The sequence below is a fragment of the Capricornis sumatraensis genome, chromosome 2 (assembly GCF_032405125.1).
Source record: "Capricornis sumatraensis isolate serow.1 chromosome 2, serow.2, whole genome shotgun sequence".
In the NCBI taxonomy this organism is placed as follows: Eukaryota; Metazoa; Chordata; class Mammalia; order Artiodactyla; family Bovidae; genus Capricornis; species Capricornis sumatraensis.
Window position 1 is genome coordinate 116,625,244 of NC_091070.1, and position 14,834 is coordinate 116,640,077.

At 36.4% G+C, this 14,834-nt stretch overlaps 1 protein-coding gene across 2 annotated transcripts in view; it reads left to right on the forward strand.

The window, feature by feature from the left end:
- The window catches only part of ASH1L (ASH1 like histone lysine methyltransferase), a 179,339-nt gene that overhangs the window by 113,993 nt on the left and 50,512 nt on the right, over positions 1-14,834 (forward strand). The window contains exon 6 of one of the 2 annotated variants that reach the window (XM_068963887.1): positions 9,108-9,213. In XM_068963887.1, the coding sequence (XP_068819988.1) occupies positions 9,108-9,213 (106 nt within the window). The remainder of the gene's footprint in view (positions 1-9,107; positions 9,214-14,834) is intronic. The other variant, XM_068963888.1, reaches the window with a different exon arrangement.

The following is a 14,834-nucleotide window of genomic DNA, read 5'->3' on the forward strand; positions in this document are numbered from 1 at the left end:
TTGTAAACAGTATTATGACAAGTGGGGCTTCCCAGGTGGCACGGTGGTAAAGACTCCACCTACCAATGCAGAAGATGCAAGAGACGCTGGTTCAGTTCCTGAGCCAGGAAGATCTCCTAAAGTAGGAAATGACAACACACTTAGTATTCTTGCCTGGAAAAATCCCATGGACAGAGGAGCCTGATGGTTTGCAGTCCAGAGAGTCTCAAAGAGTGGGACACGACTGCAACTGAGCACACACACATTATGACAGGTATAGCTTTTGATTTCTTAGCTTTTCAGTGTTCTATTTAGGAATATATAGTTGATTTCCCATTTTTAATCTTTTTCCATTTTGTCTTTGATGAACAGTCTACTCAGCTTGACTTTGGTTTGTGTTTTAACATCTTAGTAATGTTATCTTTAGCTAATGTAACAAAGGTTGTAGAATCCTATTCAGAATTTTAGTTGCTGTCTATTCACTGAAAGTATAGTGCAGGTTGCTAGGTGCGGCTTTCATTTGCTTTTTGAATTCCAACTACACTGTGGAAGATACCTTTGTCACCAAATGACTTAAAACTAGTGCATGTTCTAATCTATGAATTCCCAAGTTGTTTCTCCACCATTTACTATGAACAATGTCTGATAATCCATTAGCATTTAAAACTTGTTCTGAGTCATTTCTATAATCAACCAGCAACAATAACAAAAACAAGATTAATGAAGCTTATCTTTGTTATAGGAAGACTAGAGACAAAAAATACACACACATATATATATGTAAATACACACACACACATATATATAATTCCATTAAAAGTTTTGCAAGTGGGATCCAGGTATTAAAATATTCTTGTGCCAGTACCATACTGTTATGATGACTATGGCTTTGTAGTATAGCCTGAAGTCTGTAGTATAGTATGAAGCCTGATTTCTCCACCTCTGTATTTCTTTCTCAATAATGCTTTGGCTATTCATTTGTTTCCATTCAGACTGTAAAATTTTTTGTTCTAATTGTGTGAAACATGCCACTGGTAATTTGATAGGGATTGCATTGAATCTCAATTTCTCTGGGAAGACATTTTCACAATATTGATTCTTCCAGTCCAAGGACATGGTATATCTGTTTGTGTCATCTTTTATTTCTTCTTTGGAGAAATGTCTATTTAGATCATCTGCTCATTTTTTGATTAGATTGTTTGGTTTTTTGTTATTGAGTTGTATGAGCTCTCTGCATATTTTGGAGAGTTTTGTATCATGCTACCTTAAATGAATTCACTTACCAGTTCTAGTAGTTTTTGTATGGAGTCTTTATATATAGATATATCATGTCATCTGCATCTCATGACAATTTTACCTCTTCCCTACCAATTTGAATACCTTTTCTTTCTCTTATCTGATTGATGTTGCTGAGATTTCCAATACTATGTTGAAGAAAAGTGGTAACAGTGGGCAACTTTGTCTTGTTACAAATTTTAGTGGCGAGGCTTTCAGCTTTTCAGTGTCAAACATTATAGTGAATGTAGGCTTGTCATAAATAACTTTCATTATGTTGATATTTTCCCTCTGTGCCCACTTTGGTAAGAGTTTTTATCGTGAATGGATGTTTAATTTTACTGAATGCTTTTTCTGCGTCTTAGCAGTGATCATGTGGTTTTTGTCTTTTAGAGATGATGTGATATATCACATTGATTATGTTGTACCATCCTTGTGACTTTGGAATGAATCCAGGTTGATCTTGTTGTATAATCTTTTTTATGTGTTATTGGATTAAATCTCATTACTTTGATGTAATGGCCTTTAAGACCAGTTTTATTTACATATGTTGATTAATATACAATGCAAAAACCTCTTGTAATATGATTACAGCAGCTTGAGCAACATGCTTTACTTTTGTGTCAAAAGTGTTTTATTGTCCTTATAAACTCACCTACCAAGGTGAGGAATCAAAAGCCTTCCAACTCTCCTCTATCAAATTTCACATGAAGGACCTATAACTGTTGGAAAAACCTCTTACTCTAAAACCCTCGTATTTCTCAATGTTCCTGACCTGCCGAGAGATTACTTAACTCCCTTTACATTATAGGTTTTCTCTTTAGTTCCTCTTCACTTTCTGCCATTAGGATGGTATCATCTGCATTTCTGAGGTTATTGATATTTCTCCCAGCAGTCTGGATTCCAGGTTGTGATTCCTCCAGCCTAGCATTTCGCATGATGTACTCTGGGTATAAGTTAAACAAGCAGGCTGACAGTATACAGCTTTGACATACTCCTTTCACTATTTGGAACCAGTCTGTTGTTCCATGTCCAGTCCTAACTGTTGCTTCTTGACCTGCATACAGGTTTCTCAGGAGGTAGGTAAGGTAGCCTAGTAGTCCCATCTCTTGAAGAATTTTCCATGGATTGTTATGATCTACACAGTCAAATGCTATTGTATAGTCAGTGAAGCAGAAGTAGATGTTTTTCTGGAATTCTCTTACTTTTTCTATGACCCAACAGATGTCGGATATTTGATCTCTTATTCTTCTGCTTTCTACATCTGGAGGTAAAAGCTTCTATATTGGAAAGTTCATGATTCGCGTTCTGTTGAAACCTTGTTTGGAGGATTTTAAGCATTACCTTGCTAGCATGTGAAATGAGTGTAATTATATGACAGTTTGCACATCCTTTGGCATTGCCCTTCTTTGAGATTGTAATGAAAACTGACCTTTTCCAGTTCTGTGGCCATTACTGAGCTTTCCAAATTTGCTGGCATGTTGAGTGCAGCACTGTAACAGTATCATCTTTTAGGATTTGAAATAACTCAGCTAGAATGCCATCACTTCCAGTAGCTTTGTTCATAGTAATTCCTAAGGCCCACTTGACTTTACACTCCAGGATTTCTAGCTGTAGGTGAGTGACCACACTGTTATGGTTATCTGGGTTAAGACCTTTTTTGTGCAGTTCTTCTGTATATTCTTGCAACCTCTTAATATCTTTTGCTTTTGTAAAGCAGTTATCTTCCAATAAAAATAGGAAGAAAGGGAAAAAAAAGATAAAGCCTCCATAAAATCCTAATAGTATAGAGTTCAGAGAGCTTCCAGGTTGCTGAGCAATTGAAAGTACAAGGACAGTGATACACCCAGAGAGGTTAGGGCTGTCGCAAATTAATCCAACCTGAGAGAAGAGGTAATGGGGACCTCCAGTTTGTAGGACATAACTTGTGGGTAACCTGGGAACTTACTGTTTTCAGCTGTCATCTGAAATTGAGTGATGGCAGTCTTTTGGGACTGAGCCCTTAACCTGTGGGATTTAACAGTGTCTCCAGGTGGATAGTGTTAGAATTAAGTTAATTTTAGGACACCAAGCTGGTATAAAGAGAATTTGTTGGTGTGGTGAAAAACTTCCACACATATGATGACTAGAGGCGTCAGCAGTCATGTTCTGTGTAAAAGGAGGCACACAGGAAAGAAATAGCAAGGAAGCACTGGGTTTTTCCCACATAAAAGGAAAATAGGTTCTTTTTCTGAAGAGCATAAAAAGCACTTGACATTATATATACAGGCATGTAACAGAGATACTCCAGGTCTGGTTCCAAACCACTGCAATAAAGTGACTGTTGCAGTAAAGGGAGTCACACGGAGGCTTTGTTTCCCAGTGCAGATAAAAGTTACGTTTACACTGTAATGTAGTCTGTTAAGTGTGCAGTAGCATTATGTCTTTTTTAAATGTACATACCTGAATTAAAAGTATTATATTGTCAAAAAAATCCCAACCATCATCTGAGTCTTCAACAGGTTGTAATCTTTTTGCTGTCAAAGAGTCTTGCCTTTATGTTGACAGCTGCTGACTGATCAGGGTGTTGGCTGCTGAAGTTTGGAGCAGTTGAGGCAATTTCTGAAGACAGAGCAGCAATGCAGTTTGCTATATCTTTGTTCCTTTTACGAATGATTTCTCTGCAGCATGCAGTACTCTTTTTTTTTTTCATGCAATGACATTTTACCCACAGAACTTCTTTTGAAATAGGAATCAATCCTCTCAAATCCTGCTGCTGCCTTAGTAACTAAGTTTATGTAATATTCTAATTTCAGCCAAATCTTCACAGCATATTCACCAGGAGTAGATTCCATCTCAAGAAGCCACTTTTCTTTTCTCATCTGTGAGAAGCAACTCCTCATCTGTGAAAATCGTGTAAGATTGCGGTTCAGTCACAGCTTCAGGTCCCCCTTCTAATTCTAGTTCTCTTGCTGCTTCCACCACATCTGTAGTACACTACCTACAATGAAGTCTTGAACCCCTCAGAGTCATCCGTGAGGGTTGGCTGTATCTTCCAAACTTATATTAATGTTGACATTTTGACCTCCTCCTGTGAACCATGAATGTTTTTAATGGGATCTGGAATCTTTACAGAAGGTTTTCAGTTTCCTTTGCCTGGTTCCATCAGAGGATCACTGTCTGTGCAGTTGTAGCCTTATGAAATGCATTTCTTAAATGATAAGACTTGAATGTGGAAATCTCTCCTTGATTAGTGGGAAATCTCTCATTGATCCCAATATCCATGGGATATTACACTAGCAGGCATGAAAATAACAATCTCATTGTATATCTCTGTCAGAGCTCTTGGGTTCAGTTCAGTTCAGTTGCTCAGTTGTGTCCGACTCTTTGCAACCCCATGGACTGCAGCATACCAGGCCTCACTGTCCATCACCAACTCCCAGAGTTTACTCAGACTCATGTCCATTGAGTCAGTGATGCCATCCAACCATCTCATTCTCTGTCGTCCCCTTCTCCTCCCACCCTCAGTCTTTTCCATCATCTGGGTCTTTTCCAATGAGTCAGTTCTTCACATCAGGTGGCCAAAGTACTGGAGTTTCAGCTTCAGCATCACTCCTTCTAATGAATATTCAGGACTGATCTCCTTTAGGATGGACTGATTGGATCTCCTTGCAGTCCAAGGGACTCTCAAGAGTCTTTTCCAACACCACAGTTCAGAAGCATCAATTCTTCGGTGCTCAGCTTTCCTTATAGTCCAACTCTCACATCCATACATGTCTACTGGGAAAAACAGCTTTAACTAGATGGCCTTTGTTGGCAAAGTAATGTCTCTGCTTTTTAATATGCTGTCTAGGTTGGTCATAACTTTTCTTCCATGGAGTAAGCGTCTTTTAATTTCATGGCTGCAGTCACCATCTGCAGTGATTTTGGAGCCCAAAAAAATAAAGTCAGCCACTGTTTCCACCGTTTCCCCATCTATTTGCCATGAAGCAATGGGACCGGATTCTGTGATCTTTGTTTTCTGAATGTTGAGCTTTAAGCCAGCTTTTTCACTCTCCTCTTTCACTTTCATCAAGAGGCTCTTCAGTTCCTCTTCACTTTCTGCTATCAGAGTGGTGTCATCTGCATATCTGAGGTTATTGATATTTCTCCCAGCAATCTTGATTCCAGCTTGTGCTTCATCCAGCCCAGTGTTTCTCATGATGTACTCTGCATAGAAGTTAAATAAGCACAGTGACAGTATACAGCCTTGATGTACTCCTTTTGCTGTTTGGAACCAGTCTGTTGTTCCATGTCCTGTTCTAACTGCTGCTTCTTGACCTGCATACAGATTTTTCAGCAGGCAGGTCAGGTGGTCTGGTATTCCCATCTCTTGAAGAATTTTCCACAGTTTGTTGTGATCCACACAGTCAAAGGCTTTGGCATAGCCAATAAAGCAGAAGTAGACATTTTTCTGGAACTCTTGCTTTTTCGATAATCCAGTGGATGTTGGCAATTTGATCTCTAATTCCTCTGCCTTTTGTGAAACCAGCTTGAACATCTGGAATTTCACGGTTCACGTACTGTTGAAGCCTAGCTTGGAGAATTTTGAGCATTACTTTAAACTGATAGTGGCACAGAAATGAATACCACAGAAGATGCCAGGAGTGTTCAGAATCTCTAAGACAAATGGACAGAAATGACTAAACTCTCTCTGTTAATATCATGGAGCAGAGTATTTAAAACAGAGCTCCTTCCGTGTTGTAACCAACAGGGAAATAAATGATTATGTCTAATTTAGAACCAAAATCAGACTTAACTAAGAACTAGGAAAACAGTTTCTCACATGATTATCTTATCCATGATGATGTCATTCATCTTAGATATCAGCATTGCAAAATCAGGGAATCAACTTTGATTCTTTTAGGGAGACTGTAATTGATGGGATGTATTCAGGGTTTTGGTTGGGATCTTCCTGGTGGCTCAGATGGTAAAGAATCTGCCTGCAGTCCAGGAGACCCAGGTTCTGTCGCTGGGTTGGGAAGATTCCCTGGAGAAGGGAGTGGCTACCCACTCCAGTGTTCTTGCCTGGACAGGAGCATAGCTGGCTACGGTCCATGGGGTCACAAAGAGTCTTACGCAGCTGATCCACTAACAGTATCACTTTTTTTTTTTTCCATTCAAGGTTTCATTTATTTGAAGGAGTAAAACATTGAAGGTGACCCTGCAGGAGTGTGTGTGTGTGTGTGTGTGGTTTTGTTTGTTAACTTCAGGGTGCCAAGTATACTTTTTCACAACTACTGCCCCTTGTATGCTTGCTGACCCTTTTGGCACCAGGGTAAAATACTAGTTTTGCTTCCATTCCTGTGTTAGCTAAATGAAAGCTTTTATGTTATCTGTTTAATTAGTTTGGTTAAATCTTAAATCTAATAAAGTATAAACCAAATTTTCTTTCATACAGAGTGCTTGGTTCTAGACACAGTTGTTTTCCTGATCTTCTTGACTTTCACAGTAAAGAAATACAGATTTTGATTGGTTAAAATATTCATATTTCTGGTCACAAAACACTTTCTGGGTCATTTTTTTAAATGAGAAAAGTGATATTTAGATGTAAGTAGAACAGTCTAGTATCTTTGCTTTCCTTCTTTGTAACTGTCCCCCAAACTTTTTACCACTGCCTTTAAACTTCATAGTTTCTAACTTCACCTGGACTGCTTCAGTCTCCTTTTATTTCTTCTAATTCTCCAATCTCATTTAAACTTTCGTCTTATTCCAGCTATATCCTCTGCCTGATTTTTCTCTATTTTCCAGATCCTCTCCTGAGTGTAACATTTACATTTTAGCTTAATGTTACTTCCTCAGAAAAGCCTTCCCAAATAACTTGCTATTCTTCACATTTTAATTATTTGCCTAGCATTTATTATTTTCTGGTTTTTTTTTTCCTAGTTTTATTAGTTTTTCTTGTTTCCTTTTTGTATGCCTACCCAGGTAAACTGTCTTATTCCCCATTGTTTCTCAGCACTTGGAACAAGGCCTGGACTTAATGAGTGTTCAGTAATTGTTGAATAAATAAATGATGGATTCACTAGAAAGAACCAGTCTTCTAATAAGAACTTTGGGTTCTTCAAATAACTTAATTTTTGGCCCTCAGTTTTCTCATCTGCAAAATGTGTATATACACATACCTAATTGTTACAAGATACAATAGACTAGACTTGTTTGGAGAAAGGTAGTACGTCATAATTCATGAAAGAAATATATTTACCTTGCCTTATTTACTAGAACTTTAAGCCTAAATAAAATCAGAGTCGACTGAATGAGTCCCTCTTCTTTATCTCATTTTCTTTTTTCTCCCTTCTTTTCTTCCTTTCCTTTTTATATATCTGCTTGAGATTTTTATCTCACAACAATCATTAGGAACACGGACCCAATAAGATGAGTGGAAGAAGTAAAAGATGATGAAACATGATAGAATAAAACAATAAGAATAGGAAAAAATAAGAAGAAGAAGAAGAAGAAGAATAGGAATTGAATAGGAATTTAGCAAGAAACTGAGGTTTTTATCTTGAATCTCTTTACCAGTTAGGCAGTAAATCAGCTTTGTAGAGCATCAGTTTTCAAATCTATCAAACATTTCTTGCCTATTTCATGGGATTGACATAAATGATAATATCTGAAAGTACTTTTTATAAACCATTAAGCAAATATACAGCAGTCATGATCATATCTGAAATTTAGGTTCCTTCTGCAAAACTGTTGGAGAATGCTAATGAGGTTCTTTCTTAAGTATAATTAATATAAGGCAATTCCAAAAATTTAGATTTTAAAAATATATGAAAGTAAGTCACTGTTAAAACAAATACTCCTCCCCCCCCCCCAATTTTATTTACCAACCAGGTATGTATATAAATTATCTATTTTTGACATGTAGAACAAATCAGAATAGTTTCTTGCATATAAACCATTTGTTACTGCTTATTTTCTTTGTCCCTAATTAGGAGAGTCACATGAAATGACTAGTTTGGGTTTGAAATTATAGAAAAAGGAAATACATTTGTTTTGTAGATAGACTTTTAAAAATTATCACTCTGAATTGTGAATTTGGAATTTTTGCTGCTTTATGAAATTCAATGGACATAAACTTAGGCAAACTCCAGGAGATGGTGAGAGACAGGGAGAACTGGCATGCTGCAGTTCATGGGGTCTCAAAGTCAGACATGACTTTGTGACTGAACAGTGTCAACAACATTTTGTTAACTAATATTTTTGCATAAATTACTGTGAAGCCAAGTGCATTCTTTATTATATTTATAAAGGTGATTTTTAACTCAAAACAGCATTACATTCTTTTTTTTTTCCTCTCTCATTTAAATTTTATTATTTATCTTTGGTTGTGCTGGGTTTTCATTGCTGTGAGGGCTTTTCTCTAGTTGCAACAAGTAGGGACTACTCTTGTTCCAGTGCACAGGCTTCTCGTTGCAGTGGCTTCTCTTTCACAGAGCACAGAGTGTGGGACATGCGGGCCTCAGTAGTTTTGGTGTGTGGGCCCTGTAGTTTAGGTCCCTAGGCTTTAGAGTGCAGGCTCAACAGTTGTAGCATATGGGCTTAGTTGCTTCACGACATGTAGGATCTTCCTGGATCAGGGATCAAACCTACATTGGCCGGTGAATTTTTTACCACTGAGCCACCAGGGAAGCCCAGTATTGCATTTTCTTAAATAGAGTATGATTGACCTACAACCCTCTGTTAGTTGCAGCTGTGCAACATAGTGATTCAACGTTTCTACAAATGATTACCACTAAAACAAATGCTTGATAGAGTGATTTTTTTTTTCTGTATTTTACAAGAGGAAATTCTCTTGCCTTTGACTGTTTTCCATTCTTTTCTAATCACAGCCCAAAGAGCCGACTAATCCAATTAAAGAAAGAGAAGCTGGAATACACTCCAGGAGAACATGAATATGGATTATTCCCAGCTCCCATTCATGTTGGTGAGTACTCAGTATACACAATATATTGCCGAAAAGAAATGGTATTTCTTGAGTTTAGGTGAAGTGTAATTAATGTCTTTGTGTTCTCATTATTTCTATATCTCCAGGAGGTCAGGTCTTTACCATTTAATTTATAGTCACTCTGAAGAATTTTGCAAACTCTTTTGCTTTCTAGGGGTCAAAATAACATAAGTCTTATTCACTGAAGTGTCAATAAACAACACTCCATGTGTAACATTTGATCCTCTAAGTGAGTCCTCTAGGAAAACCCAACTACTTCATTACTTCAGTTTCTAATGTTTTCTGTGTTCAAAGGGAGATGATTTGTGGATATGTAATAATCAAAAGGGAAAGACCCACTGCTTTTTTGATCATTTATATTCTTGAAAATTGATCAAGTTTTTATCTTTCTGTTTATTTTTGGAGCAAATGTCAAGTCTTTGTTTAGCATTCCAATAATAATACCTTCCAGAATCTTAATCAGATAAGTAAAGTATACCTGGAAGTCATCCTGGATTTCTTTCATTCTTTCAACTCCTCACCCATTCCATCTCCAAGTTCTGTTATTTTCATCCTTGAATATATCCTGCTTCTCTTCAAATCCCATTGCTGTTTTTCAGGTCCATACCACTATTATCTTTTGCCACTGTTACCATTGCAGTAGCCTTCTAATAGATCTGTCTACTTTCATTCTTACTCTTTTCCAATCCACTCTCTACACAGTAAAAAGAAGAGTCATTTTATAATTTAAATCATATTTAAAACCTTCCAGTGGCTCACCATTAAACTATAAAGTCCTTATCCCAACACTTGGGAATGATCTGGTTCCTGACTACCTCATTATTCTGCCTCTGCTGTTTCCCAGATTTCCTTTATTCACTGTATTATGTCATGCTGGTCTTTCAGATTCTAGACCATTCCAGGCTCTTTATAGCCAAAAGAGCATTTTGCTTATTATTACCTTTACCCAAAAAGATCTTCCCACAGTGGATTTCTTCTTATCCTATGAGTACAGGCTAAATGTCAGTACCAGCTTAAATACTGTTTTCTTTAAAATTATTTTCCTGATTGTCCTACTGAATAGGATTCTTTGCTCTATATCAATTCTATATCATAGCACCCTGTTTATTTTTCTATCATCTTTAATTGCTGTATTTATTTACTCATTTACTAATCTGTCTCCTTCACTAGATTATAAGCTTCAGGAGAACAGGATCATTTGTTTTTCTTTTTCTCCTTTGATTTTCCAGGGCTTGGTGCCTAATAGAAGGTTAATAAATATTGGATATATAAATGAAAGAAAAGAAGGAGAAATCAGAATAAGTTATGAATGTAAGAAGAGAATTTTTTTTTTTCAAGAACAACTTACTTGTATAGTAAGATGTTGATCCTGTACTTTTAGCATCCTCTTCACCGGTGACTCTCTTGACTATGGTGCTCTTCTCTGTGTTATGATTATTTAGTTCCTTTTTTCTCCCCAGAAGGCCCAGCACCAGCAATGTATTTAAAGCAGCAAGGATAGACAAGTTATGCAATAAAGATTAGTTTGCTTCAGTTATTCTGTATTGGGTGGCTAGAGAATAGTTTAACTACAACATAGCGTTACAAGCATACCTTTCTACCTTTCGGGCACCTGGATCAGGAAAACCCTCTGGAGTAGAAAATGACTACCCACTCCAGTGTTCTTGCCTGGAAAATTCCATAGACAGAGGAGTCCGTGGGATCACAAAGAATCGGACATGACTGAGTGACTGAGCACAGCACACACAACATTACAAGATTTAATTCTCAGCTAGATAACTGTACTGTTGGTTACTTAAGAAAGGTAAGAGTAAGTTCCATATTCTTTGGGCTTACTACCAAAGTTCTTTTGAAAGAGCCTTTTACTTTTAGTAGTGAAATCATGACAGTGGAAGAAGATTCTCAACAGATTTAGCTATTTCGTAGACTCTGCTAGTGATAAACAGGCTTTGAAAATAGAGGTAATTTAAAAAGTTCCATGTAAAGGGAAACATGACTATTTTGGTCTCACTGGTTTTCCTCTGGATGGGAAGTTGGCTAACTGATAACTCACATTTTTGGAAGAAGTTCTAACTTTTCAGGGGGGTGATAGAGTCAGTTAACTCCAAGGGAGATGAGATGAATGATGGATAGGCCAATATTTATGTTAGCTATCTGGCATGAATAGTGTTTAAGAGGTCCAGAATGGAAATCCCTTAATTTAAATAAAGATTTTCACTCTAAATCCCCACTTTAGTTTCTTGCTAAGACTAATCTGTACTCAGTGGTCTATAAATTAAGTAAATAATGGAAAAACCTAACTAAGTAGTGGGCTTTTTTCCTGTGAAACAAGATTTAACATCAGGCTGTTACAGGACTGAATTTTTTTTTGCGGACAGTGTTAATTTGTTGTTCAGATAATTTATGATTGGGGTACAGAGTGAGGCCTGTCAGCTGTTTGGAACAGGCCACTTCTAGCATCATGTAAACAAAGAGCATGGCTTTAAGTCAGCCAGGCCTACATTCAGCTCTGCCTTTGCCATTAGTTACGTGACTAGAATAGTTAAACAAGTAAAACAATAATGCATCCTGTCATCAGTGGAGTAGGTAGAAAATAATATTTTTTTAAAAAATTTAATGAAATCATGTTTCCTTATCTCCTCAGAGAAATGAGTTTCAAAGAAATTTTACATTTTATGATAAATACTCATTTATCAAAATATATATTTTACCTTTACATATTTAGTCAATTCATTTTTTATAACAGTTCTACAATGAGTTCAATGAGGCAAGCATGATCTTTTCAGCACATGGTTTCTATGATAGCCTGATATACCCATATGAAAGGATAAAATAGCTCAAAACGGATCATCAACCTAAATACAAGAGCTAAAATTATAAAACATAGGGGTAAATTTTTGTGACCTTGCATTAGGTAATAATTTTCTTAAATGTCTGACACCAAAATCATGTACAATAAAAGGGAAAAAAAAGACAAATTAGACTGCATTAATATTTAAAATTTTGTACTTCAAATAACACCACCAAGAAACTAAAACAACCCACAAAAAGGGAGAAACATTTTCAAATAAGAGGCTTGTATCCAAAACCCCATATATATAAAGAACTGTTACAACTCAATAATGAAAAGACAAACAATACAATTTTTAAGTGAATAAATTATTTGAGTTGATATTTCCCCCAAAAAAAGATAGAAATGGTCAATAAGCATATGAAAAGATGTTAAACATCATTAATCATTAGGAAAATGGAATTGAAAATCATAATATATCACTTCACAGTCACTGAAATGGCTTTAATTAAAAGATTTATGAGAATGTGAAGAAACTGAAACCCTCACACATTGCTGTGAGAACATGAAATGGTATAACCTCTTTGGAAAACATTTTAATAATTAATCAAGTTAATGACAGATTTAATACAAGACCTAGCAATTCTGTTGCTTAGGTAAGTACCCCAAAAATTGAAGATATATGTCCAGAGACCTCCCTGGCAGTCCAGGGGTTGGGACTCTGTGCTTCTACTACAGGGGACTCAGGTTCCATCCCTGGTCTGCGAACTGGGGTCCCACGCACATAGGCAATATGTGATGTAGCCTCACAATGTAATACTGTTGGACAATAACAAAAAAATTTAGTTCTGAGACATATGCCATATAAAATCCCATGTCTAGGTTTGAATTGAAAATCATGGCGTTCCAAGAACCAGGGAGACTGCAAACTGAATTTTAAAAGACATCAATGTATGCCAATACCAAGATAATAGAATAATGTGATAAAGATTTTACAGTAGTTATAATTTGTGGAAAACACTTCAACAAACAATTATAAACATACTTAAAACATAAAAAGATAGAGCCTTGACAAAGAAATGAAAGATAGGAAAAACAAGTAGAAATTTTAGAACAAAAATATGCAGTAGCTGAAATACAATGCTCAGGGATAGATTCAGCAACAAAATGAAAGATATACAGGGGACAATCAGTGAACTAGATGATGTAATATTACCCAGTATGAACAAAAGAAAAAATAGACATTAGGAGAGATAGGCTGTGGGACCATAACAAAAGAGCTTATATTTATATTCTTGGTGTCCTGGGAGGAGATAAGAAAGAAGATAGAGATGAAAAAGTCCTTTAGTAAATAAAGGGCTTGAAAGCTTCCCAAATTTGGCAAAAGACATAAACCTTCTGATTCCAGAAGTTGAGCAAACCCCAAACAGAATATATGCAAAAGAAATCCAGGCTAAGACAACATTTATCGAACTTCAGCATGCTAAAGACAAAACAGTTTTAAAATAATGAGAGAAATGACTCTGTATACATAGGTGTAAATCAGATCAAATGACAGTGGATTTCTTATCTGAATTCATGTAAACGGCACATTTTTCAAGTATGGAAAGAAAAACTGTCAAACCAGAATCCTATACCCACTGAAAATATCCCTCCAAGAATTGAGAGAAGCAAAGGCTTCTTAGGTGAAGGTTAATTAAGACAGTTTGTTGCCAGCAAACTTACCCTATGAATAAAGGAGGTTCTCTAAACGGAAAGAAAGAAACAACCTTGGAACATCAGTAAGGCAGAAAGAATCCAGTCAGCAAAAATATGGGCATTTACAATAGGCTTTCTTTCCTTCTTCTTTTGAATTGAAAGACTTTCCTGAAAATCCATTGGTTAAGAATCCATGCTTCCACTGCAGGGGACACAGGTCCCATCCCTGTCAGAGAACTAAGAGCCTGCCTCCCAAGTAGTGCAGAAAAAAAAAAAAAAAAAATAGAACTGCCATGTAATCCAGCAATTTCATGTCTGGGAATATATGCAAAGAAAATGAAAACAGTAACTCAGAAAGATGCATGCACACACATGTTCATAGCAGCGTTATTTACAGGAGCCAAGATATGAAAACAGCCTAAGTGTCCATCAAAGCAGGAATGGATAAAAGAGTTGTTGTATGTATATCATATTATAATACACACATGTGCACACATAAACACAGTGGAATATTATTCAGCCATAAAAATGAGGAAATCTTGCAGTTTGCAACAACATGGTGGACCTTGAAGGCATTGTGCTAAGTGAAATAAGTCAGACAGATACTGTATGATCTCACATATATGTGAAATCTAAAAGTATTTGTGTGTGTGCGTGTGTGTTAGAAAAGGGGATCACATTATGTGTGGTTACCAGAGTTGAAGGGTTGTGGGAAGAGGAGTGTGAGTAAGTGGTCAAAAGGTACAAACTCCTAGTTACAAAATAAGTAAGAACTAGGGATATAATCAACATGATAACTACAGTTAACACTGCTGTATATATGAAATTGTTAAGAGAGTAAATGCTGAGTTCTCATTGCAAGGAAAAAATGTTTTCCTTTTTTTTTTTCTTTCTCTGGTTATTTTCTTTGTAAGAGATGATGATGCTAACATATAGCTGTAGTCATTTCACAACATATGTAACTCAAACCATTATGCTATACACCTTAAACTTTTACAGTGATACATCTCAATTATATCTCAAGTGAAACAGGAGGAATATTAATTAATAAACCAAGCCAAAAAAAAGGATTGTGTTTAGGAAGAAGAGAATTCAGGAAACTGAGGAAAGATTATAATATTG